Here is a 27,688-nt window from a genome sequence, read left to right on the forward strand (position 1 = left end):
GGTGCAGAAACTTCTGAAAATCATCCACTTAAAAGCAGACGTTAAAACTGCTGTATGCAACGCAAGAGAACTCTGACAAGCGCAGTAAGCACGTAGTAAGCCCTGATTAAATGGGACAATTTGCCTGGCTAAGCGCACGCGTTTATTTGTTAAAACAGTTACCAAACAGAAGAAGGAAATCTTTCTATTTCAGCGGGGGAAGTCAGACAGGGATGGGAACACAAACTATTTTGGAGTTTAGAAAGCTTATTTTACATTTTTAAAGACTGCTTAGCTAAAACATAGGAAAACATTTAAATATGTTGTTTTCACCTATAAGCATTTACAAAACATTATACAGCACAGGAAAGCCTCTCTTTGCTTTCTATATATTCTTTGCTTTCTTAAGATGACAGATGAAATCACAAGTGTCTTTCGCAAATGACTTGGGACTTTCGACACCCGCTTCAGTGAGAAACGAACACTTCCTCTTTTCTTCTCCTTCATCCCGGGGCTAAACGGAAGTTAGATGTAAAATAGGGTAAGGCAGGCAGGGGTGACAGTACTGGGTATCCCAACCCCGCTCCTGGCCGCTCCAGCGCTTTAACTAACATTACACGCTTCCTTTTTAACCAGCTATTTGTCAGGCGGTCTGGGCTACCGCGTCTCTGCTTACATGTCATTTTAGTAGGGACTGAACTGTACTAGGAGAAAAGTTTGCTTCCAAAAGCAAGCGCGCAAGCAGTTACGTACCCACGCGTAGATAAGTGCAGGGGGCCGCACACACGCGTACTCACACAGCGCATAGCTCCTGTGATATTGCTGCAATGGTTTTCATTTACAATTGAGTCGATTTATTATTTTGACCTCCCCTCCACTTGCTCGAACACATGGAAGTACATACATTTTCCGTTTGCTATTATTTTACCTCTTTCACAGCCTACTTTTTGACACGTTACAGGCCACAGATTGAAACACACTGGACTAGAGAGTCTAAGTGGTCTTTCCCCCGATAACAAAGGTTACACTAGAAAACAGGATGCCCGTTTTTACTAACGGTGGAGATGCGCTAGCGTCAAAATACCCGTCAGCAGCACACACCAGAAGAAAAGAACGACAACGGTCTTGTGGACATAGCGAGTAAACTTCAAACCAAGCAAGTAAGCTTCAGGCAACATCTCCTTCTTGAGGCAACTCATACTCGTAGCTACGTTAACGCCACTCGAGTTATCTAAGCGCCGATTGCCTTTGTAAAATCCCTCTCTCGACGGTGTTTATGATATCAGAGCATTGTGTGAGCGCTGCTTGGCCCACGCTCATTCTGCATACACCTCTCCTCCGCAGGAGACAGCGACGGCATCTACGTCACACGCTAACATCACCATTAATTTTACTGATTTTTTTTGCAGATAGGAGTAGGAGAAACGCTGACAGAAATGCAACTAGAATCCAGTGCTGACTTTCTTCTCAGTCTCTGCACAAACTTTGAAAAACAGTAAATCTATATTTTTTTAACTAGAAGTTAATGCAAAACTGCCTTAAACCCAGTAATGAAATAAGCAAATACTAACAATTCTCGTTTCTCATATGACTGATGTATAATTCATATAACTACTAAACACATTTGTTAAGGTTTGCAGGATATTTGTAGTAGGATCTGAAGCTTTAACTAGAGAAACAGCCAGCAGAAGTGCCCAAAGTCCCTTTGCACCAACCGCGACCCTGAGCTTTGGAGCCGGGGGCTGTCCCACAAGATACAGCCAGGATCTCGATAAAAGCCAGAGACGTCTTCATGGGAGACCCACCACTCCGCATCGCTTGCTGCCCTCCCTCCTCCACGCCGGGGCAAGTGCCTGCGGTCCTCCTGGCCGCAACTCGGCGCGTCTGGGCAGCAGGGCTCGGCGGAGCCTGCTCTTCGCTTAATAAGTCGCTGATTTCTGTCCCGGCTCCTTCAGTAATCTCTGCCTAGTGAGGCTTCAACCGTACCACTTTCTGCTTGCTACGTTTATTTTATTTCCTTTTGCTAAGTGGCCAGAAGAGTTTGAGGGCCTGGTGGGTTCAGTATTTGTCACTGAAAGGCTTTGGCAGCAGCAGCTTGGGCAATTATTCCCAGTATGGAGCACGCTGGGCTTTTGAATGCTCATTTGTAGATCTGAAACGTGTTTTGAGTTGCACTGCATAAATACATTCCTCTTTCTATGCTTTTTAATGCACCCTGCCTGTAATTTCTCCCTTAAAAAGATACCATAATTTTCCATAGTGCCAGGTATTATATACACACCATCCTTTTTTGCTGAAAGGCGCAACGTTAGTAGTGCATATTGAATGGTTTACTTCAGCAGTAAAAACAATGAGCTTTACACAGCACGTGTCAAATCTGAGCATTAAAAACACTAACCCTTTCATTTATCACAGCCGCCACTCAAGAAAAAGACACCTAAGTACATTATCATTATCCTATCAAACAGGCCTTTCTGCTGCCCACTGCTATTGCAACACAAGATACTTGATGTTTAAGTGAAAATTTGAAAGTACTCGCAAAGGCTGGGGGCAGGACGGGGGGGAAGGGGCACAACACTCTGGACTGCAGAGTGTCTGGATTTCAAGATTACGCCAATAAAATCGTGCTCTAAGATAATCAAGATTTTGACTTACCAAAAAACCCTCCCTTCCCTCTACACAAAGTTTTCGCTTTCGCTAGTTGCTACACCGACTACTAAAAATACTCTTTTAAGAGATATGCACTGACCTTATACTAGCCAGTATCACAAACAGCATTTTTCAGTATCACGCGCAAGCACGTTAAGGAGATGCCTACTGCTACTTGCAATGCAATTAGCATTTGAACAACCCAGCTCTCAGCTTGTTTTGGCTATTTCTACACACCATATGAAATGCTCACTTACCAAACGACTAGGAATTACTGCCCACTTGCTGGTATCCATAACACAGAGTAGTTAACATCATATTAATGCTCAGATAAAGGAGAATCATTTCTCAAAAAGGAATCCATATGTTGTCATCTCACGTACTTAGCACTTTCTTTAATGAAAGGCTTTGCAGTGACAACCGAGATAAAGTTTTTGCTCAAGATTATTAATTGTTGTCGCTTTGCCTGCACCAATTTCAGAAGAAGCAAACGTACATCTTTCCAATCTATGTAATTATGAATGCTCTTCAAGAAACAAGCACTTTAGAGTATGTATAGATGTTTTCTTAGCTTAATGACATTGCACACTTTGGCAGAATCATTAATATCTTGCCAACCTCATCTAACCTTTGAGCTGGGTGGAAAGTGGCCAAAGTACACTGCCACTTTGATTCATACACAGCAGAACATGGCAGTAATGCATCAGTGACTGCATTACATCACCCAAGTTATTACACCCAATTACACTGGGGGGGAACACTTACACAAAGCAAATAAACCCATTGTTTGACTGAAATTACAATACTTTCTAAGGCGAAAATGTTTTTTTTTCCTTGTCAACTATGCTCTGAAAGAAATGAACTGCCCCCAAGAACCTCTCTCATCAGTCATTTTACTTTGTTCAAGTGCCCTGTGAAGACTAAGACGGTCAAATCTAATAAGCTAAAGAGCCCTTGTAAAAAAGCCATCAAGTGGAGAAAAAAGGTCTTGCTGTGCCTCTAAGTTGCAAGAATGACAGAAATACAATGTCCCACAAGCCGGAAGTTTGACTTTGAAAATGAGTTTGTCAAAAGTTAGCGCACTGACCGATTTGTCTGGGAAAAATTGCTTTTAAGCATTTAAAACCCTGCTGCTCCCATGGTCTCCAATACCCTCTCCCCCAAGGCGACATTCTAACATCAGCTAGGGAGGAAGAACTTAACTCTTTTCAAAAGCTTAATCAAGCAAATATTACTCATTTTAAGTGAGAACAAACTCACTGCCAACCATGTCAAGTAAATATTTACTCCCTAAAAGCTGGCGACAACACACCCAGGAAGATAAAAGCTTTGCCCTCGTGCACCGACAGAGCCCTGTGCTCAATCTAGGCCCACGTTACTGAGAGCCCGGCCACGCTGATATTCTCTCACCGCTTTAATAAAGCGCATCCGTCAGGCACAGAGGCAGCCTCGCTTGTCTTGTCTCGCATTTCAGTCCCCTACTCCCCCCTCGACAACTCCGTCTACGTATTTCTTCTGCCGCGACGCCTGCTGCGATCCAGCTCTCCTTTCAGAGCTGGCCTACCACTCCATCAAAGAGAGACCCCTGCCCCGGGCCAATTATTAAATTATTTAAAGACTGAATCCTGCACTATAATATATTCTCTGAATTCTTAAAGCTTCCGCAGCCAGAAGAGGAAAGGGAGACCCGAATCATACCACGGGCAGAGGAATCATGTGTTTACATGGACCCCTGTTACTTCTATTCTCCTAGTTTTTGGCTCCTCCTGCACTACCGCTTGAAAACCTTTCAGAGAGATTTTTGACCATTTTCAAACGCAGACCTAAAAATTTTCCAGTGAAAGTGCCAACCTATTTGCAGAGATTTTAAGGCTACTGACAATAGGGCTGATTCCTCTTCAGTCTTTCAGGGACTCCTTCAAATTGGTCCAGAGACCTCCATGGCCAGCAGGCCACAGATTAAACCACTGCTCTGAACGAAGCCAGGAGCACTACGCCTATCTCCATTAACTCAAGATAGCTGTAAGAAGCAAATGACTCAGAAGGGAACAAATTTAACTTCCTAACACGCTGAGTATATTTTGTAAAACGTAAGAACCAATGAGTCTGAAGACACGTTACGAGTCTGGGCAGACCGCGCTGATGTTAGCGAAGTGGCACATATAGTGCCAAAGGTACCACACAACCAGCATCTATCTATCTATCTTGACAGTATACGTAGAAATACGTTACTGATGAAAAGGGAACAATACAGACTCCAGCACACACTTACCCTCACAGGAGGCGCCTGCAAATCAGGGTCCAGGAAAAGCCCTGCAGGCTGCAAGGATAAGCTTTTATCAGTGCTGGCCGCAATAAGCCTGTTCTGTGGACAGCGAAATTCATTCTGTAGTGCCATCCCTCTGCAGACCGTCACAAGCACTGCAGTCTCTTCACAGAGGCAAGCCATTTGGCTGAGCTGTTTCCTGTTTCACAAGTGTTTTTTTAATTGACTATGGAATCTGCAGATATTACTTTCAGAAAATACGTTCTATTGATTGTAATTACCATCCTGAGAGATGCAATGGAAAGAACATTAGAACCATTAATGCTGATTTTGATTTTATTAGAACCACTAGTGAAACAGCAAGTAGAGAGTCATTGCTTCCTAAACACCTCAACAGCTCCTAAGCACCTCGAATCACGTCGTGGCACGTTTGTTATTCCTTCTGACACAGCTAAGCTTCAGGAGTTGAGCAGAGTAAAGAAAAAATACTGGCAGCAGGCTTCCCGCAGCTGGACGAGATCAGTCCATGTATATCTTCGAGAAACCTTCTAAACATTAACTACCTTCAGAAAAGATGTAATTTCTTCTCTATCAGATGAACATCCAGCAGACACAAGAGCATCTAATGCATCGCACTCAGCTGTAGCACGATCTACGCATGTCAGAGCGGGTTTGCAGGCAGGCTGCCTCTCTTTGATGCTGTGATTAATGCAGCAGTTAGAGGAGCTGCCCCCCCCAAAATAACAAAACCACAAGCCCGGAAGGATGCACTTCCGCACTTGCCCACAATACAGCAAAACCTCACAAACACCTGGCTGACCTTATTTTACTTTCCACATGACTTAGCTTAAAGACAAGACTGGAAACATTCAGCCCATTGTAACAGCCTGAAACGAGCAGCTTTCAAATATGTTTTTAGAAAACGTAATCTCTTTTATTCTTTGAAAAAGCCAGAAAACATGAAAATCTTACAGTTTCGCCACACAGTCTAGGCCAGCACGCATAGACGTTTCGGAGTGACAGGGCCCGCTGCGCATACAGCTGCACAGATTCGGCAGATGGGCAGCAAGTACTCGATCCCGCTTTTCAGCGATCTGGTCACAGTATTAGTTCCAATAAAGTGACGCAGCGGCAGCTGCTGACGGCTACATTTCAAAAGGGCCAAGCAGAAGGGAGCAGTAATGCTATTTCGTAAATGCAGGCTGCTACTGACCTGGTGGTGTTATCAAGCTGCAGCTACAGAAACATTTATTTTGCCTTCCCCACCTAATCACGTGGTCTTTTACTTTTTAAACTACGTTCAACAGTCTGACTGGCTACCAGATGACGGATCTCTGCATGTGAGAGGAGGACCAAGTCTGGTGGACTGAAGTTACCTAACAAGGGGGGGGTGAGGAGGAAGACAGCCCCTAAATTGTGGGGAAAGAAGAAAACACTCTTTGATTTCGGTGCCTAATCTTCTCACAGGTACTCGACTCGTTCTTCCTCTCCCTGCAGCCACGAGGCAGGAACGGCTTTAGAGAACGGCCTGCCCCGCGTGCAAGGCCCCTCTCCAGGAGCCACCTCATCTCTGCAAGGCTCTTTTATTAGCACAGACTTACAGCTCAGCAAGAACGACAGCCTACCAACCAACCCACGTGTTGCTGCATTTTTTGTCACCAGCATCATTCGATCTGGATGCCAACGTGGAACAGAAGTCTCCAGCCTCTATCTGAACGCCTTTGGTAAAAGTGTTTCACCTAACATTGCGCTACGAGGTGATGTGAAGACTCATTCTTGCCCCTCGCATCTCGTTTGTGTTGCGCAGTTGTGTCTGAAAGTTAAACAACAGCCATTATTCCCACACAATTCACACTCGCTTTCCGCTCTTTCTAGCAGCTTGGGTCAAATCCCCGCAAATACAAGACTGCTATCCTGGATGGATGAGACCGAAGGTCCTCTTCGGTTGAAACATCACATTTAGTTCAGCTGAAGTCATCCTGACCCCCTCCTTGCATTTCATCTCAGATCTTCACTGCCTAGAAATTTCCCTAAAATCAGTTTTAGCGTTTTTCCATAGAACCTGGCATTTCCTATAACGACGGCCTGACCAGTCTCCCCCAGAGGGGACACGGCACAGCTCAACGCAAACTTCTTTTCCCCAGTAACTGCAAGGTAAAGCAGCAAGCCGTACCACAACAGGGTAGCAGAAACTCTTTAAACCAGTTTTAAACACTCTAAGTCAAGCATGAGAAGGATGGATCACAGGTATCCTAACCATACGCAGGTCGGCAGCTAACACGTAACAAAGTCGATGCCAGCTCTAAATGCAACGTGCCACATGGCGGCTCCGGAGCGTAGAAGCCAAGGGGGTAACGGGAGTAATGTTGCAGGCCTTTGTGGAACCTTCTTTTGAAGGACAATAAAATCTCATTTAAAAACAGGTACCAACTCTCGAAAGAATTCTCAATTTCTCTACTTTTACCAGAAATTACTCAGGAATTTTTTCACGAGAAGCGATGGGATATATACAGAATTCCTGCTAATACAGAACAAGGGAAGGAGAAGTTCTCTCCAGAACTACAGCTGTTCTCCACACATCTCTGCTGACAAACTAATTTTAGATTATATCAACCAAGAGCTTTTTTAACGCTGAAATTTCTCGTTTACCTTGTCAATGAATTCTGCTAGCAGTAGGAACAGACTGGTCAAGCGTATATGCAGTTGACTCCCGGCTAGGTTCACTTCATGATTTTCACGTTTACAAACACGGTTTCCAGCGGGGAAAGACAATATTCTATTGTAAATAGTAAGACACTGAACCTCAGAAAAATGTCAAGGTCAGAAGAAAAAAAAAAAAAGAAAGCTCTTCAGGCTGATTTCAGGAAGCCTTTAAGGTACCGAGTCATCATGGTTTGTGGGGAATACTTTTAAAACTTCAGACATTAGTCAGAGTTAGTACATCTGAAGGTCTGTCAGACTGCTAGAGTTATAACCTAATTTTATTCAGCTCAGTAACCCAGCCACACAGCACTTGCACAAGCTTCACACAGAAAACCGGGCAGCGCTGTGGGACTCGGCCAGGAGCCAGGCGTAGTTTCCCGGGTCTGCCACATGCTTTCTGTACAACCCTGAGATGTCACTTGCTCTGTCTGCTGTCTTGTCATCTTCATGACTAGCCCGGACTAAAAAGCAGCTCTTTGTAGCCTTGACAAAGTGCAACAGAGTGGAAACAGCACCAGGGCTCTGCGGCACTCTCCTCCTCTTAAAGCAGATGAAGAAGATCCCCCTCTATTCCTCTGTAGCCAGCTATCGGCTGAAGCTCCTTTTCATCCTTTTTAACAGCCCAAAGAATCAACTCACAGCCAAAAGACTGACCCAAGCGCAGCATTAAACGCAGGGAAATCTCATCAGGGAGATGAGGGGAAGCCACCATCCAGGCACGGAAAAGCTAGCTCTACCCTGAAGTGATGAGAGGCCCCAGGTGCTCCTCTTCCAAGAGGTCCTGGAGGCCACGTCCCAAAGTGCGTGCAAAGGCAGAGCGCTGCCACAGATAGCATCAGAGCAACTCCTCCAAACTGGCTCGGGGATGAAACACACACTTATCCTGCCGTGCCTGGGCTGTGCCAGCAGCTCCTTCATTTCAACCTACGGGGAAACCAGAGCAGTGGAGCTCAGGTACCTCCTCCTGCATGCCAGGGTGAAGGGGAACCCCTGCTCAGGAAAAGGCAAGGCAGAAGCTAAAGCAAGACGAGGAAAAACCAGAAACCGCCTTATTCAGGTGAACTCCAGGATCCCCCGAGGGCTCCTCCATGCGCAGGCGGAGGGGAGGGAACCACGTGAGGAACCGCACCAGTTAGCGTTTCCTGGGGCACTGGAAAAACTGTTAAGGGATGGGTGGAAAACTCAGGAAAGAAAGTTTCCAGTGCCACACACGCTACGAAACTGGTCTAGACAGCAGGAAACCCAAACTTAAGGTATATCCTCAGGTGTAACACCACCGGGGAGGAAAAGCATCGCAGAGGAAAACAAGCACAAATTCTGTGGGTAGCACCTCACCTCGTCAAGCAGGTAGCTAGAGGCAAAGCATTTCCAGCATGCTGATGCTCCTGTCAGCTCGGGGCAGCAGGAGTTTAATCAGATAACGCTACAAAGTTAAGCTTCCTAGCCATAAAAATTACTTTAAAAAAAAAACAAAAACGAGTAGGTGCACCAACGGCTGTGCGTGAAGCGACCACCTAAAAAGCCACCACTTACGGGTGCTACCGGCCCTCAGGGTGCTGAGGCTCAGCCTCGGGCTCAAGCTTTGGGAGAAAGGGTGCCGCAGGGCAGCGGCACCAGCCTGGCGATAACACCCAGCAGCCGCCCGCGTTTCTCAGCGGTGAGCTGGAATTCAAAAAGGATCCAGGCAGGGGGAGGGAAAAACCAAAAACCCCCAAGTCAGATGATTTCGCGGGAAGGAAGGAAGGATACGGAGTGCCTTAAAATAAATAAATAAATAAGGAACCCACCCCCCCCCCCGGCCGTGGGCGGGGAGGAGGCACCCCGCTTTCACCAGGCGCGCCGCCGCGGCGTGTCTCGGCATCCTAATAATTCACGCGTGGGAGGGGGGGGGAGGAAAAAAAGAAAGGAAAAAGGAAAGAAAAAAGTCTGCACGAGCGCGACCTCCCGGGCGCACGTGCAGGGCGCCGCGCTCACAAGTTGCGGGCGAATCCTCAAATGATCCATAAAGGTCGAGGTTCCCCCCGCAGAAGTTGAAAGTGGGGGGGGGGGAAGGGGGGGGGTTTCACCCGCCCACCCCGGCCGCGACGCGACTGGACTCACCGAGGCGTAGCCGGCCCGGCGGCCCCGCGCCTCCTGCTCGCGGCACTGCAGCCCCGCCAGGTGCCTCTCCAGGGCCGCCCAGTCCATGGCGGGCGGCTGCGGCTCCCGCGGGGGCTGCGCGCCGCCGCCGCCGCCGCCTCCTCCGCGGCGCGCCCGCCGCCCGCCCGGCCCGGCCGCCCCGCCGCGCCGTCGCTCTGCTTGCGGCGGGGGCAGCGGCGGCGGCGGGCGGGTGGCGGCGGCGGCGGCGGGGGGTGGGCGGCGGGGCGCGGCCTGGGCGCGGCGGTGGCGGTGGCGGTCATGGGGCAGGTAGCCTTCCTCCTCTTCCTCCTCCTCCGAGTCGCCCAGCGCCGCCAGGTCCAGGCTGCTGGGCGACGGCGAGCACTTGCACTCGGAGCACGGCGTCACTTTGCTGGAGTTGGACTCCGAGCTGGAGCGGCTGCTGCCGGCGTCGCTGCCTAGATCCATGCCATCCTCGCGGGGGTCCTGGCGGGAGAGAAGCGAGAAGGCGCCGCGTCACACCACAAACCGCCGCCGGGCCGCCTGCCTGCCGGGGGCCGGCCCCGCTGCCGCGGCGGGGCGGCGCGGCCCGAGCCGCCCTCCGCGCCCCGCGGAGGGAGGGAGGGAGGCGGGAGGCGCCGTGATCGCAGCGCCCCCCTGCGGCGCGGCGCGGCTCGGCTCCCCCTCAGGCGCTTTCCCGCCCAACCGTGTGGAGAAGCCGCGCTCCGCGCCGAGCCGTTACCGGCCGCTGGCGCCGGACGGTTTTCTCTCCCCCACCCCGGTATCCAAAGAGAAATAAAAGCGGCCTCTTGGGGGGGGGGGAGGGGAGACACAGCCGCACCGAAGTAGTCCAAACCACTTTTTTTTTTTTTTGACCCGGCTTAGCCCCAAACCTCGCTAATGAGGACAAAAAGAGGGCAGCTGACGCCCCGCAAACAACGCGGGGCCCCCGCTGCTCCGCGTCACCCTGCGCCTGCCTAAGGCGGCTCGGTAGCGGAGCCGGCGCCAAAATGTCGTCTGGTTTACAAAATTCTTTTCTGGTTTACAAAATTTGGTCTGGTTTACAATATTTGGTCTGGTTTACACTGGGGGGGGGGGGGGGACGCAAAGCTCTGCCAGATTCGGATCCAAGGCGACCTGCGTCGAGGCCAATTAAACAGCTTTTCTGCAGGGTTCCCGGGCGCTAATTGCGACGCTTTTCGAGGCCTTCACGCTCCCTCGGCGGCAGCAGGCCCCTGCGGGCCTCGGGTGTCGGAGAAAGGGTGGATTTGGGAAGCTCCTGCTGCGCAGGGCAGGGCTTCGGTCCCCGCTTTGCCCTCCCCTGCCTCGTCCCGTCTCCGGCCTCTCTGCCTTCCCTTCTCCTGCCGCTTTCCAAGGGCCAAATCCCTTAAAAAAAAAAAAAATCCGGGGCAGCAAGCGTGCTGTTTAGGGACTGCAACGGGTGCTTGCTGATTTTTAAAAAACGAGTAAAAAAACCCACAGATGTAGTATTACAGGCAAAACACTGGTGTTTTTCAAAGCAAGATGGCAGCCGGCATGTTTTACCGTCGCCTATGCGACAGGTTGAGGTTGCCTGCAGTTTCGGGGATGCTTAATTGTTAATTACCAGGCGAGCGGCATTCACCACCGAGCGCCCCGAGGGACGCACGCGGGCTCACGTTACAAATTGTCACTTGTCACCTACTACCTAGATTACCACTTTCCACACGCTCTCAGTTTCTTTTTTTTTTCCTTTTTGTAATTTAAAGTAACTAATTAAGAGTAGCCTATAAATAACTCTGTTAAAAAAGCTAATCTATTTTATATACTCTGGGTCGCTGAAGCCCAGTGTGACGTGGCAAATTTTCCTATTCCAAAACTCATTTGAAGAAGACCTTTTAATAGTGCATGGTTGAGGGGGAGAGTATTAATCGAACAGAACAGCACCTTAAGAATGATATTTGCAAGAAATAATAAGCAGCCAGCTGGGCTCGTAATCCTTCGGTAGCAAATACCTAACGCGTCTGCAGAACAGATATAGCGGGGGAGAACGTAGGAAACACCAGCCTTCTCACAGCTTTAGGAGTCTGTTGGAAGAGAGAGCTAGAAACGATTCTTAATTATAATGCACTATTTAAATTCAAACATTTAATTGGATTAAAAGTTTACTTTTTTGGCAGAAATAGGAAAAAGCTATGTAACAAACCTGCTTTAGGTCGTGTGAGGTTCAAGAACGCAGCGAGCTCTAGTACATTTTATAGGATTCAGGGCATAATGGCGAACATGCTTAAGCATATAACGTGGAACAGAAATACTGGTTAATGTGTAAAAGACTGGCTTCACGCGGGCTTCACACATATTTACCTTCTGCAGCTCCCTATTTCAGTTCTGCCCGTGCCTCGCCTCTGCTAACGCACGCAGCGAGTTAGTTCCGAGATGTGTTAGTTTTTCCAAATAGGGGAAAGGGAAGAGGGGAAAGAAGGAAAACATCTGCAGCTATTTAACTCGCGTGACTTTTCAACTTGTTGCTATGCAGCTATTCATCTTGAGGAGATTATAAACCGTAGCCAGAGGACTGGAGGGAGGACTCTTATGAATACCTTAAACAAAAAGATGTAGACGTGTAGGTCCTGATTTTGCAAAATCTTCTAGTATGTGCAGAACTTCTGCGTGTGCTTAGTGCATACCGCCGTGATGTGTACAAAATTACACTTTGGTGTGTGGCAGCAATACACCACATGCTCATCTCGAAGTTTGCACTACGATATTTTGTTCCGTATTCTGATGAGGCCATTCAGTATATCGTCTTCAAACTGTCATCAGTACATTCACATTATTAGTTTGGTCTCTATTAGGGCTTGATCTCACGATCAGCCGGATGGTTACACCATTTTGTTGCAAAGTCCACGAACCTCGCACAGCTTACATGATCTTCCATCATATCATACGCTTTGGGTCCAGAAATGGCACGATTAGCCACTACACTCCACATAATGGATTGACCCGCACTCTGAGGGACGGCAGGGTTTTTTCCCTTTGGACAGACCTCTCAGCCAGACATTGGCAGCCGTTCTGGAGCACGGTGCCGGGTGTTATTGTTTATTGCAAAGCTGGAGGGCAAGAGTGGTGGTAGGAACTTGGCACGGGTCTGGCAAAGCTATCAACTGGCATGTAGCTTCGCTCTCCGGAGGGCAGATGCTCCCAGCTGCCCGGAGCAGCGAGAGCTGTTGTTTCTCGCAGCTGCCTCCTTCCCGATAAGGGGGCCCCAACCTCCTTGTTCTTGTGTCCGTCCTGCCATTCAGATTTGCCCACCTGCCGCTTGGCTGTTCTCCACCTCCATCCTCTCGGGTCAGCAATGATTAACAGGTGATGCGACAGATGAGAGAGAGAAATGACAACTTGTTAAACGAAACATGGAAACCAATCTGGTTGATCATTAGGATTTTGAAGGCTGTTGTTCTGCTTGCATTCTGCGAACGCAAGTTTCTTGGCTGCTGTGATGAGGGTCTGCCATGTCTCAGTCATAGCGGGTACCTAATTCCAGATCTTTTCCTTTGGCTGCTGGTGCAGATCCCTCCCATCACAACTATTTCACATTTCTTTTAAGATTCAAACAGAGCTGCCTGTGTCTGCGGAAACTGCCAATCTCTGGAAAGTGTAACTGGGGCCCCTTTGGTACTACGAGCTCCCCGAGGCACGTGTGGGACAACATGTTCCGTCTGGTTCTTCTTCTTAGCTGCTGAAATCCGTTAGAGATAAAATGAAATTATGATGGCTGCAAAGTTGTTACCACCTCCCTGAGAGAAGACAGGCCAATTTCTTTGGAGTAATGAAGTGTTTTGGTCTCCGCTCACAGTGGAGAAATATACAATAAATATGGACCAAAGTAATTTTTCCGCACTCAGGGGAAGATTACAGCAGAGACTGTGTTGAGAGAAGGCTCAAAATAGATTCAAGCTTCCACAGCTCAGAGCACAGACATAATCTTCCTTTGTTAGCGGCAATGATTTCCTAGAAATACATAAAAAAGGAACTGTCCGTACGCTTCTGATTGTATCTGCTCCTTTGCTGACATATAAGTCTTGTACAAATTTCATATCTTGGGCAATAGCGACTGTGAATGACACTGAATGGTACTTTTTCTTTTTTGGTCCCATAAATTCCTACTGGATACCAATAAATCTACACTAGGCGCTCTCTTAGGCAGACAGAAAAGAGATTGGCATAATCTATTAGGAGAGCTAGTGATCAGACTTTGAAATGTTTTAAGCCTAATAGTGACATCCAGTTTTCTTCCATCTAAATGTGCCCACTGGGTGTGGGAGACCTTGGATCATGGCCATAGTTCAATATGAATAAAATACGTCGCAAACTGCAACACAGCTTGTTTGGTCAAGACTCTGGTTAAGCATCTTTGTCTGTCAGGTACTGTCTGTCAGGTTAATGGCATGGGTTAACCCAAGATACTTTTGGTTAACCAACGGCAGCCACGGTCAAGGCTGCTTCCCTCTCGCCCCCACCACTTCTGCTCATCTCCTCTGGATGGTGGCACTTGCTGTTGGCATCCATGCCCATGTGAAGACCTAGCTTGAGCCGTTCCACAGCTCCAAGTTTCCATGGGTTAGGTTTATATATGTCAAAGCAGAAGTCCACTTCTGTCCTATTTTGTGGTCTGTTCCAAAAGTCTGGGCTCCCAAGCAGACCTGATGTCCGGGAGAGGGACAACCCTGTCCTGGGACATCCGTACGACCTGGCTGACTGGGGAGCGCTGTTTTTCGGTATGCAAGGGTTGCAGTTGTAGGGAGAGATGGGCCTGGCACCACCAATAGGTGCTCTTTTACAGTCGTCACAACAAAAATACTTTACTACGAGGTAGTTTGGATGTTACTTGGGGATATTAGGCTGTCTCTCCCAGTGTAGCATGCAAAGCCAATAAATCAGTATGGAGATGTACAGTCATAAAACAGTGCGGTGATTAATCAATCTCAGACCATTTACTCTAAGAAAATTGCACAGCAATACAGATTATTCCTCTGTGCTGCAAACTGGAGCGAGAAAGGTCTTGGACTGCATTGTATTGTTTTCCTTTCAGTATCACTTGAGGGGGGAGTGTGAGGAAAGCAGAGCAGTTAAGATGAAAAAGAAAAACGATGTTGATTAATAAAACTAGTAATTGAAGACTAAACTGCAAAATGCAGTTTTAAAAATAATTCCAGCAAATGACAGGAGGAGGCAAGAGTCAAGCCTTGATCCTGGAAATGGATTACGTTGGCAAAAATTGTGACTAGTTGCATACCTGTAGGGTTAGGAGGGAAGGGGAGATAGCATTTGACATTTTTGTCAGAGTGTAATTCTTTATTTGAGTATATTTTAATATCACCATCACCTTAAGAAGCTAATATCTACTTAGCAAAGCAGAGGAGCAGTTTGATAGGTTACAGTCTGATAGTCACAGACTGCAGAAAGCTTTATTTATAGGATCTCATAGTACATGTGATAGATGAGGAAGATTTCTTTTCTTTAATGCGATGAGTATAACGATAACGTTTTGTGAAAGATGAGAGAACTCCCGTAACGCATAGCCCATTTAATTTCTCCATACCGCACTAGTCCATAGTCCCCAGCGACGGCATGATGAAGCTGGCCCTGGTGCTCTCCTGCAGCAGGAGAGCAGCCACCTCGAGAGGTGGCCACCTCACATTGTGGGTATGCCTATTCCAGACAGAGCGAGGCCATTTCAGTAACTACAGCAGGAGTTTGATCCAACACGGGAAGGCACCTGTGGATGCAGACGGTCCTTTCTGCATTCACCTCAATTCTCTTTACGCTTGCAATTTATTGTAGTTGCTTGAAGACCATCATAATTTAGGCAGCAATCTCATGAGTTAACGCTCAGCACCACCACATTGTCCGCCCTCCCCTCCAGCACCAACAGACTGTCTAATGCGACATCAGGTGAAGGGCTGCTGCGAGCATCTCCTTCCAAGAGGACACCAGCTCCTCCCTTACGGACACAGTAGTCAACGGAGTCAACATAGAAAGGGGAAAAAATACAAGAGGAAGATTTGTCCTGTATGATACTTAAAGAAAAGCAGCCGCTGAGAAAAGATGAACCCTTTTTGCAGAGCTTCAAATTAGAAACATAGCTAAGCAATCCTTATACAAGGACTTGGTACAGTCAGAAAAGGGATGGTTTGAAGGTCCATTCACCAGACTGGTGAGGAGCGAGTGCCTCTCTCTGAAGTCAACCAGTGACGCTCACGTTAAATGCCTGGAGGAGACCAGGACCAGCGCTGGGCTTTGAAAAACAGGCCCTGGTCATGAGCGTGCAGCATCACCATCTCTCTCCGCTACTCTTTTTCCATATTGAAAGACCTTGCAAATGCCTGGTACCTTTCTTCAAATGACTACGTTCACTCATTAGGTGAATAAGGATACATGTGTTTGATGATTTTCTAACTTTCTCTTTTTTTCCTGTTCTTTTTTTTTTTCCCTTCACAGGTTGATAGAGTGATTTTTAATCATGTGGTAAGCCCTCTACATTTCTTATTATATGTGGAGAAGAAACCAGATATTGTTATTCAAAACGCACCTGTAATTGATCCCTTTTTACAAGCCTACATCAAATAGGTTGCTTCTCCAAAGCAATGAACAACTTGAAATTCATATGAATTTTAAAAGGTGGAGAGTGTGAACACAAGTCCTTGTAGATGAAAGAACGTGCTTTGCAGTTATTTTACTCAGTGCAAAAGAGTTTTTAATACAAACAAGGCATGTTGAGCTGATTATGAAACAGAAAGAAATATATCATAAAAATAAAATACTTGCTACTTTCATCAAGTGATTGCAGGTCCACTTTAAAAGCTGGTTTGCTAATTATCCTAAGCTGCTAAATTCATTTCATTTTACCATTTTGGCATTACTATAACCGCAGTCTAAAAGGCATTTCTATGCTCTCTCTCATGCTAAACTGTGCAACCTTTTAGGTAGGGGGAAGTAGGAAGGCATGGAAACAAAGAAGTCACAACCACCCTTAAAACTGGCCTTTTTCAGACACCATCCAAGTCTGTAGGTACCAGAACATCTCAGCCAGCTGGGCCTCCACTTCACCTACTCTTCGGCACTCCTCTTGTCTCTCTCCTAAGCTCCCAAACACGGAACGGCCCTAGCCAAACTAGACTGTGCTCCTCATAACAAGCATGTTTGCTGCTCTTAACTGTGCAGCCTTGAACCTACCGAGACCTCTAATTAGACCCATGACTCACTCAAGAGAACAGTCCATTTGCCTTAAAAGTCTGGCCAGGGCTTCCAGGAGGATTACTCTTTAATCTGATTAAGCAGCTGAATTCCATGCAGAGTTGACCATTATTATTCTGTTGACGGGGATTTGCCAGTGAAATGATGCTAATCTGCCTACCCTACAATATCACAGGAATGCGTTGTTTCCTGGGAACGCTAAGGGTTTATGCTCGGCACTACCTTTAGAAAAGGAAAAGGGCTGCAACTAAATCAATCCCCATTTCCTTCTCTCAGTATGAGCTCTCTGTAAGTATTTCTATTTCTTTGTTCAAGTTACCTGGCAGGGGTTTAAGCTGATATTTACTCTCTCACCATATCTGAAACACCCCATCAGCCCCACGTGTGCCCAGACCGTGCCAGTGTACATTCACCCCCTGTGCTGCTGCCACTGCTGACACAGGATGTCACACCAAACCTGAGGTCAGAAGCCACCTGGAAGCTCTTTGGTCGTGGTTGCCCACGTTGAGAGCCAGCTTCACGCTCTCCTTCGTACCCCTCCAGGAACCAGCTGGATTCATTGTCCCCTGGTCAAGCCCACAGTCCATGTTGGACTCCACCACACGTGGAAGTGGGTTTAGCTCCCAAAACTGATTCCCAGGATATTCACTGCCCCTTCCCCAAACCAGCCATTTTTATTAAGGAGCTTTTTTACCCATTCCTCTTATAAAAAAAGTCTTCTGCCCCATATTTCATGGGTCTGAACCTGCTGTGGAGGACAATGTTCTAATCCTTAAAATAATATGTTTTTCAGCTTTTACATAAAAGTGTAAGCCAAGCGAAATAGCTGTGGTTTTTTTTTCTTCCTAAGTCTGCAGGAACCAGAAGGGTCATTTGTTTCATTCTCAGCACTGGGTTAATTGTGAGGCATCTTCAAAATACCTGCCCTGGTAAGCGCTCCAGGGAAAACGAGCGCAACACCAGCGTGTGCAGGTTTGTTCCCCTAAGATAATTTCCACAGACGTCACAGTAGGCAGGGGGACAACAAAGGTCAAATTTAAGCTTGAATGTTGCTGGAAAAAAGGAACATATCACTCCTTTAAAAAGTGACGTATATAAATGCTTTTAAAAATATACACCTGAGAGAGACCACTTTCTCCCTTAGCTGTCCAAGAGGACAGAGGGCCGCAGGGCATCGACACACCAGTCCCAACCCGTGCTCACATCCGCATGCAGGGCACAGATTCTGCATGTGATTTTTAAATGCTGTAATTTTACTAACACTGACCACAGTGTCTCCTGTGTAAGGTTTTCCCACCTCACAGCACTGGGATTTCTTTGTACGAGCAGCCATTACTACACTTAATGGAGCTTTCTGGGATCGTTTTGTTGTAAATGAGGGAGAAGATCCTCCAGAGCTTTCCTCCCCCATACGCTGCGAGGAGATAGGTGATCGTTTTGCTTAGGTCTTCAGTTTTACTGAGCATTCGAGACCCCATTTCAGTCCTATGTGACCTCTGGGGCTAGCAGCTTACACTCCCATTCAGTCAGTAAATAAAACACAAGCTAGAAAAGAACAAAATGAGATTGCTTTGGCTTGGCAGTAGTGGGGGAAGAGCTTCATGACAAAAATGCTTGAAAACATAGCCTCTGAGCGCACAGATCAGCCTGGGGTATTTGTTGCAGAAAACAGAAATTCGGCGGTAACTTGGGACGGATACATATTTAGGAGAGCTGGGGTACGTGAGCAATGCCAACAGAGCCTCAAGGCCGCCCTGCACAGCCACTGCCCAGGGCCGGGCTGGCTCAAAATGATTCACGGCAGCGGGATGCCAGGGAGGCACCGGGGAGGATCCCAGGAAAACGCAACATCTCTGCCTGCGCTGGGTCTGCAGCACGGCATTGCCCTGGACCGCTCTCCCCAAACTTCCCAAGGAACGTCTCCTCATCAGCCTATCAGCTGCTTACACCTAACATCTCTCCTAAACTTTTTAAAGCTTGAACAGCCAAATCCCCTCACATTCTCCTGACTCTCATTCGATATAAACTTGCATTGTATCTGGTATTTCAAACAATTTTTTCTGATTTACTTACTGCTTATCCATCCCTTGTCTAAAAAGATACAAATAAAATGCCTATAGTAGTGGCATGCTCGGATTTGCCCTTGCGTGCCCCGCAACGCTGCTGATTTTGGGAGCACCAGGTTGCTGCACTGCTGCATGTCTCCGTGCCAGCCCTCTGCCTTCTCCGTGCAACTCGGACTCCAGCACAAGCAAAGCACATACCGCCGCCCATGTGCTGGAACATGCAATAACGCTGGCCTGGCTTCAAAATTAACGGTGTGTAACACAACGGATTGCAAGGAAAAGGTGAGATGCTCATGACGTTAGAGCTGGTTGGCTGCAAACCTGCCCTGGAAGCACGGCAATCCCCTGGGCTGGCTGCAGAGAGCAGCAGGGAGGGGGTACCGGCCTGCGGTCGCCGCCTGTGCAGAAACTGTGCATGTACGTTTCCATCTGGGTTTACAGGTTTAGACATTTAAATTTAGCAAATTAATCCTTTGCTTAATTTAGAGTGGGGGTGAGGGGGGCGGGTTAACGAAGAGGAGGAAATCGCACAAGGCAGCTAGTGTCGGGGTGATTAAGGTCTTATTATAGCTCGTCTGCTGGCAAAAGAGGTAATGGAGGTAGAGGAGAAGGAGAATGGCGCTGCCTTGAAACTAATTCCCTCTTATGCTATGTTCATCTCCCTGACTTTGTCAGGCCCCTGCTTCCCTATACTGGGATTCAATTTTTACAGCCAGAAAAGCTTCTGAGATGGCTCATCCTCCGTCAGGGCTTCATGACCACCAATACTGCCGTGCAGGATTGCCACGTGTTACCTGCTTTCAACAGAAAGACTGCAAAAATGTCCATGACTGGTTTCCTAAAACATACCTGCAAAGACCACTTTGTCTCATGTCTTTTGTACAACGTAAAGGGTTTAAAAAACAGTGTTCCCCCAAATGGTTTTCTCCCCGGTAATTTGCTATGGGCTGGAGGATGAATGAAAGGTCAGCACCACAGGAACCAAGGAGATGAAAAGGGGAGAACTTTTTAAGGAACCTCTCTTAAATATCTTGCTTTACTCTTTTTATGTGCATCTTCAGCCAAACTCAATCACAAATTCACATTCTCACATATGGGTGTCTTCAAAAGATAAAGGTGGGGAAGGAAACCAAAGACACACCTTTTTTCAGGAGCACCTACCACACTTTTGTGATTTTGAATGGATTATGAAGGAGAAAACAAGGAAGGAACAAGTTCCTTTAAACGAAAATTATTTCTTGACCATATTTAGTAGGGTAGAATATAAACTGCTGAAGTCTCTTGAGACTTGTCATTCAGGTGACGAAATGGGCCAGTCTGGATGGCTAATTTTATTCCCAAATGCTGTGAAACATGCTGATACACACACCAGGGGTTTTATCAGTGCTTCGGCAAAATGAGGATTAATGCTTGAATATATTTAAACTTAAATTTTGCTGAAATAAGTAGAAAGCAAATACCGCCTCATTGCTTTAACAAAGCAATGCATTAAAACAAAGGTGCATTAAAAACAATTACCAAAAATTACCCTTCAAGAAGTAAATAGGTTGCAATTAAGTTATTAGCAGTCCACTATAAGGATTCCCTGAGGATTTTTCTGATAGTGGTTATCTACACAAAAAGAGCGTAGCTCTGCTTAACAACCTGCTTGGTTCCCCGGGCATTTTTCCACACTCCTCTATCCTTGTCTCCCTTTGAGAGACAACTGTACACATCACCCGCTCGTGCACTGACACAACTGCCATTCCCCTCGGGAGTTGGGCTCCCCGTCGGAGCTGCATGGCCTACAGCAACCAGTGGCTCTTGGTGGTTACTGGTGCCTGAGGCATGTTTCCCATTTGTGAATCATCTGCTCTTTCCCTCCTTCTTGCATACCTCACCCTTGCCCTTCCATACATCCCCTGCAGCCCCGTGCCCTCTTTGGCAACCGCCCGCATCTGCTTGGTCTACTCTCGCCATCTATCTGGTGTGAACGTCCCACCTCTCTCCCTGGGCACCCTCTACCCTGAAGCTCCACTGTTGCTTTTTCCCTGGCCATCTGGCCTGCTCACAGAATCACAGAACAGTTGAGGTAGAAAGGGACCTCTGGAGAGCATCTAGTCCAACCCCCTGCTCAAGCAGGATCACCTATAACAGGTTGCCCAGGACCTGTCCAGCTGGCTTTTGATTATCTCCAAGAATGGAGGCTCCTTTGATTCCTTCCTGTGTCCAGGTCCAGCAAACTCCACCCTGCTCTAGCCCTGTCCTTGCACTGCTTTCCTTTCTACCTCCCGATGAATCTTCTGCAAGACACTCTGACCCAGGCTCTCCCTCCTGTTCCCAGGCAAGTCCCTGCATCGCCAGCCTTCCCAGTACCACGCCACGGCTTGCCAACAAGGCTCTGCCACCATCCTGCTCGCCAAGTGCCTTCCCCTGCCGGCTGGCCGAGAGGAGACGCTAGGCTCTGCGAGGAGATGCTCAGGGCTCAGCACGACCTTGGGGAGGATGCACTAGCTCTGCTGCCGTGCTGCACCCCTGTCCATCGCATGTCACAAGCTGGACCGTGCTCTAACATGACTCCATATAACATGCCATGTAGCACGCTGCCTTACGCTGCTGTTACAGGAGCTGTTATATGAGATCTTGGTACTCGGGGAATCTGAGACGAGCTGAGACAGATATACTGGGTGTATTAGGAAACCTGGTTGTCTCTCCTCCTCTCACTCGTGATGAAGCCAGATATGGATCTGTTATTACTTACTCCTCCAACCAGGACACATTGGCGGGGTTTAATCCAAACTCTGTGAGCTTGTGAACTCTCCTTTCACTCTGTTCCACACTCTGCTCGGGCTGCTTCCCTATTGCAATGCCCGCTCTTGTCTGGCAGGCGTAAGGAGGAGGGTCGTTAAAACCCTTAGAGTAAATACATAGGGTAAACAAAAAGTGAGGTCAATATGCGTCCTCCTTATCTGGCAAAAGACCTCTGGAATTCGGTGTAATCATCAAAGCTGTGGAAAAAAAAATGCCATTTTGTAAACTGGCTACGCAGGCACATTGGTAAGGAATGCAAGAAAGGAAATAGCTGGAATATTTCAAATTCATGAATCCCCAACAGCTCTGCCACATCTTAATATTTACATCGGTTACTTCGAACCTACTAAAAACCTCACCGCTCCAGACCCTTGCTCCCGGAGGCCGGGTGGGGGGATGGGACGGCTCCAGCCCAGGGGCTGCGCGGAGAGCTGCAGCTCGCCGCGGGCCCTGGTGCGCAAGCGGGCGCGCGGGGACCTGTACCAGGAGCGGGAAGCTGGCTGTAAGGAGGTTTCGAAGAAGAGAGCTGGAGCGCTCCGTCTCTCTGCAGCCTCATGGGCCTTAGTTGGTCATTTGGGCTATCACAACTAGGTTTGAGGCTAACTATTAATGAAAACGGGAGGATAGCGCCCAGATGAGCATTGCAGCACATTTCGTCCCAGCTGGCTGCTAAGCAGCAAGGCATTAATGAACAATTCATTGGTTTCCAGGATGGTCTGAGGCACGTGCAATGTACACCTCTGCCGGGGCTCTCCAACCGAGGGCTTCTGCTGTCCTGCGCTTGCTGAGAAGATCAGAGGCAAGCAAGGACTTGCTCAGCAGCTGTGGGAACGGCGGTGGCCGACGGCCTGGCCAGGAGGCCCGAGCTCACCGCTGCCGTGCCATGAGGCATACGTAAACCTGTTTCACAGCCAGAAGGAACAGGGTCTTTTTTGTCTTTTCCTTTTAAGCTGAAAAGCTTAGGTTATGCTCAAGATGACAACATCCACGAATTTCCATCAGCTTATCTTCTGTGCTGATCGGTGGTTACACATTTCAGGGGAGAACAAGACAAAACACACCAATACTCTGAAAAGTTACACACATGCTGTGTAGAGCAGTGGTGAGCGAGAACGCCAGCTGGCGTGTGAACAGCGAGGGCTCTCTTCCATTCTGCCTTTGGCCCACGTTTACAAAAGATGGTCTATTTGTATAATATAGTTTGTGACATTTTGCCATTTTTCTCCATAATGAGGCACTCTGGCCAGGCGACTTACATTGCAGTCTTGGGCGATCCAGCCCGCTGCCTGCTTAAGGACTTAGATTTTTTTTTTTCCTGGGAAAATAAGTATCATCCTCCAGTGAATCGTTTCTTGCCCAAACCTATTAAAATAAGCTCCACCAAAAATGGTTTGGGAAAAACATCTCAGGATATTTCATATGCTGTCATGCATCTCTTCCAACGCGGAGTGTTCGTGAAGATGTTTTGTTGTCGTTCTTGTAGTTAAATTCCAATCACGGATGGATTCAGGTTACACGCGGAAACCACTTGCTCACAAAGAGGCCCTGCCCAAAGCAGAATTAGCCTTGGATTGTGAAAGTGTCAGTAGAAAAAAGCTATTGGCAAGGGAAAAAAAGGGGGAGCTGCGGTTATTGCTGAAAGAGATATTTTTGCATGTGCCCTTGAAAGTGTGGGATCAGGTTACATCAATCTGTTCAATTACCATTTAATTTTGAATCTACAACTGTTGCTGATTCCCGGTTTCCAGTCAAGGGCAATTATCTTTTGTTATTTCTTTGTCTCTGCATCTTTACGAGCCAATATACATTTAGATGCAGTACAGGTTTACAGGAGTACATAGTGCTGCTCTGCTTTTCTCTAATGATTTATGATATGCTTAATACAGCCTTTCTGAGGAATACAGTATTAACATAACAGCTCAATAAACAGATTAAGGATGAACTGTTCATAGGTTTTTTTTTTCTTCTACGTTTCAATGACAAGGCTCAACGCCCCAAACTATGGTCTCCTCTACAGCTCTTTGTAGTATTTGGTTTGTTGGAGGCAATATAGCAACGGTGGGTGGAAGGTAGCTTGGAGCTGTAGGCTCCGTCATGGGACACCCGCAGCCCAACCAGATATTTCTGCTCCCACGAGAGACAGGATCGCGATGGCATGGGAGAGGTTTGGTTTCTGCCCTTTTTCTCCATTTCTCTCCTTTCTATTCGGCCTGATGAGAGTTGCATTTGTAAGCGATGGAGGCCACAAACTCATTTCTTCATGGCCCCCGAATGCCTCTGGAGGACTCCAGCTTTCCAGCAGCGCTACTGCGGGCGCTGATCCGAGGCCGCTCCAGGTGCCGCCGGCACGGGAGCAGGGCCGGGGCTTCAGGTGGAGCTGGGAGCCTCGAGGGAGGTGGTCTCCCTCGTCTCGGAGCCAGCAAGGACCTCATTCCCTGATCACCCCGTCAACCAGGGGGCACCGAGCTGGGGTGGGGCAACACCGCGTCGCCCCATGCAGCGCCTCCCCTCCGACACCGTAGGAGAAACACTTCCCCAAATACACGTGCGTATGTAACGGCTGCTTGCTAGAGGGCAAACTGCAGGTAAAAAGCTCCCCCTTGGCACGAAGCTTCCCCTGGGCTGCAGCACGCTAAACGCGCTGCAGATAGCGAAGGGCCGTGAAAGCCGTGCCCATCATCGCGCCTCAGGGCAGGAGATCGTTCAGAGGCCGACTGCTAGCTTTCCACTCGCTTTGTTTTGCAAAGATTCAACGGCCATATATTTCTAATTTACACCGTTATCTGTTCAGCTATCATTGGAAAGTATGTTGCTACTAATCTGCATCAAAAATAAGAAACGCAGTGGTAACGTCGACAAAACTGAGAACCCCACGCGACGTACAAAGCTGAGGATAACAAAATACATAACTGCAGCAAATATATTTATATCTGTGAGGAAACAAAGCCTCTTCTCCGATGACGGATTATATTTTGCTTGCAACAGATGCTGCTTCTTATATTTGTTTTCGGCATAAATCTGCATGTTAGCCTGAAAGCAGCCGCACGTGCCTCATTCGGCCGCGGCTCCACCCATCCTGGCTCCTCTTTTCGGCTGACTGCGTTTCGGGCGCAGGGCTCGATCCTCTGCGCGCAGCCTTACGCACGCCAGCAGCTCCGTTTCGGAGCTTTTACAGGACCAAAAGACACGGCCCTTCAACCAGGTTACATCACATATTTGCTTCTGATTTACTGTTATTGCTTAAATAGTCATGGCACTTGGAAACGGCAATGGGTCTGACCCCCGGGTGCCTCCTGCCAGAAGACAAGATAAACGTGGAAATGTGTAATTTGTAGGAAGAATATTTTGCAACCCCAACCAGAAAAAGTAAAAAGTATAGGTACGGAATATAATTATGTTACTAAATGGCGAGTTCATTTTTTCAGCTCCTCAAAATCTCATTTAATGCTGTTGGTGTCAAGTTCAATTATTTTTAATTGCTTTTAAAAAAATGCATCTGATGAATTTACGTTTTTCTCTATAGGGTCTCTTGGACCATAATTCTCAGGGAGAATTTATTTTCCTCTCCTCTGAGGAGGTTCATTTAATATCTGCACGCTGGAAATTGAAATGACTAAGCAAGTAAGTAATTATTGCGCTGCATCGTTGACAGAAGCAGCCTTATCCCATGACCGTGGCGATCAGCCACATGGGAAAGAGCCTCGCTGGCTCCCCGCTTCGCCTCTTCCGGGAGCCCCGCGGCGCCCGCCAGCCAAACCCGCGGCGGATGAGGGGGCTGCGCTGGCAGCTGCCCCACGGCATCTCAGCTTATTTCAGTTTGCTTCTAAGTCTTTGGTTTGAAGCGCTTTGGACGCAGGCCACCCCCGGGCAGCGGGTGATCCCGGACCTCGGCCTGCTGCCCCGGCGGCAGCTCACGAACAACCTCCGTTACTGATCTGGCGACGGAGGCCCGAGGGCCAGAGGCAGAAGAAGAGCTTGGAAGGAGGAAGGCCCGACGGCCTGCATTTCACAACTTTTGCTCGTTTTTCAGCGTTAAGAGCATTGACTACGCTCAGGGACTAAGGGGCACAAAAACCTCGGCGAGAACGTCACAACCGCTGGAGACAGCAGAGGCGATGCGCGGAGGAAAAATATCCAGTTTCCCTGATCCTTTCAAGCCATTTTTCTCAGCAGAGGAACACGGCGCAGAACCCCCGGCCAGAGGGCATTTAAATAAGCCTGTAAAGCGGAGCGATGCTCCGGCAGCCTGGCCTCCTCCGGCCGCGGCGCTTGCTCTCGGAGCAGCGCTCCATTTTTTAGGCTCTGGGGGCACGGGGGCCCCGGCGGCGTTTCTGTGCGGCCTGGGGACAGGCCTGAGGCACCTCACAAACGACCAAAACCGCGCGGTTCTTGGCAGCGAGGAGGCTGCCGACAGCGCCGGCAGCTCCCGAGCTGCCAGCCCGGCGCGCGCAGCGTGGGCGCGCGCCGGCATCGGGCGTAACAGCTGGAGCACTTCAGTCGCTTTTTCCTTTGTTTGTTTAACTAAAACGCGTTTAAAGGGATTATTAGGGAGGATTCGAAATGCTAAAAGCTCAAACCAGCCCCCCGCCCCACCCCAAGCTGCACAAAGCGCGGTACCGTGCGGCTGCGATCTGAACTGCTCTCCTTGGAGTCCGCTCCGCGGCTTTCCAGGGTGAAAAGATGCTTCCCCAAAAGATGCTTTTCCTATACTTTCCATTTTCGCGGGGGACATGCTGCGCGAGTCTCTAAGGCAGGCAGCATGCCCTCTCCCGAACGGCTGCGTTTGCAAACGCCTGCCCGAGCACAGGTCCGTGCCCGCTGCCGGGGCAGGGGACGGCGCGGTCCTGCACGTCCCCCGGCGCAGCCTCTCGAGGGGTTAGCACGGAGCTACTACCTTAAAGTAACTGATTTACGGCACAGCCTGGGAGGAAAACAGGTAGCACAGAGCTCTGCAAAAATAAGGCGGCTGGCCGGAAGAAGCTGTTTAAGCTGAAAGATGACGCAGACCAAAGAACAAAGACAGACGTAAACAAGGCATAAATAAAATTTAAGCTAGAAACGTGGAAGTTCAGGTTGAAGAGTGAGTGAATAAACAGATGTGAGTGCATGTATATAACCTGGCGAGCTTCTCGGGAGCTCAGCTGCTCCAGGAGAGGTATCACAGGACACGATAGGTTTGGCTGTGTCCCGACAAGCCTCAGGGCTGGCTGTGACCCCCCAAGCCCCTGTGCCGTCTTTCCCTAGCTACTCGTTCCCCTCCCTGCGCTGCCTCGCTTGCTGCCTGGGCATCCCATAAACGAGGGCCTAGCCGATGAGCGAGGTGGCGATGCCCGGGCCGGTCCGGCTCAGCACGGAGGTGTGACCCTTGGGGACAGCGGGGCTGGCCCAGAGCAGCACGGCCGCCCTCGGCCACCGCCCCCGAGCTGCTCCCCTTGTGCCTGGCGTCAGACCAAAGTCGTTCCCACAGCAAGAAGGCCACCACCATAGGCAGGGACAGAGACGCAACTGTTTTTTCCCATGGAAAAGTCAAAGTCAAAAAAAGATCTACTTGTAGAAGCCCTAATTGCCCTAGCGATAGGGCAGAAGTACACTACTGCCCTCAGCAGGCACATGCCAGGCTCGGGCGGCAAAAAACAGAACGCACATTGCCACGACCTGCTAGCGTAGAGAAAAGGTCTATTTCTAATAGATGCACTATTTAACTGGAGATGTTTCTAGCTGATCTCAGGCTGTAACCCGCTTAGGCAACCCTTCGTGCACAAAGCAACGTCGTTAGCAGCTTCCACCTGCTCATGCGCTGGCAGAGCACCAACGCCACGCAGCAGAACACAGCTGGCAATACCTACGTTGTCCCAGCAGGAAAAACGCGGTAAATATTTAAAGGCTCCATTTTTGGTGGACG

At 48.5% G+C, this 27,688-nt stretch overlaps 1 protein-coding gene across 1 annotated transcript in view; it reads right to left on the minus strand.

Moving 5' to 3' along the window:
• SCHIP1 (schwannomin interacting protein 1) overlaps window positions 1-27,688 on the minus strand; it is a 212,224-nt gene that overhangs the window by 48,384 nt on the left and 136,152 nt on the right. Inside the window, exon 5 of the mRNA XM_068953837.1 lies at window positions 9,698-10,180. Within this exon, the coding sequence (XP_068809938.1) occupies window positions 9,698-10,180 (483 nt within the window). The remainder of the gene's footprint in view (window positions 1-9,697; window positions 10,181-27,688) is intronic.

The sequence above is a fragment of the Struthio camelus genome, chromosome 9 (assembly GCF_040807025.1).
Source record: "Struthio camelus isolate bStrCam1 chromosome 9, bStrCam1.hap1, whole genome shotgun sequence".
Lineage (NCBI taxonomy): Eukaryota > Metazoa > Chordata > Aves > Struthioniformes > Struthionidae > Struthio > Struthio camelus.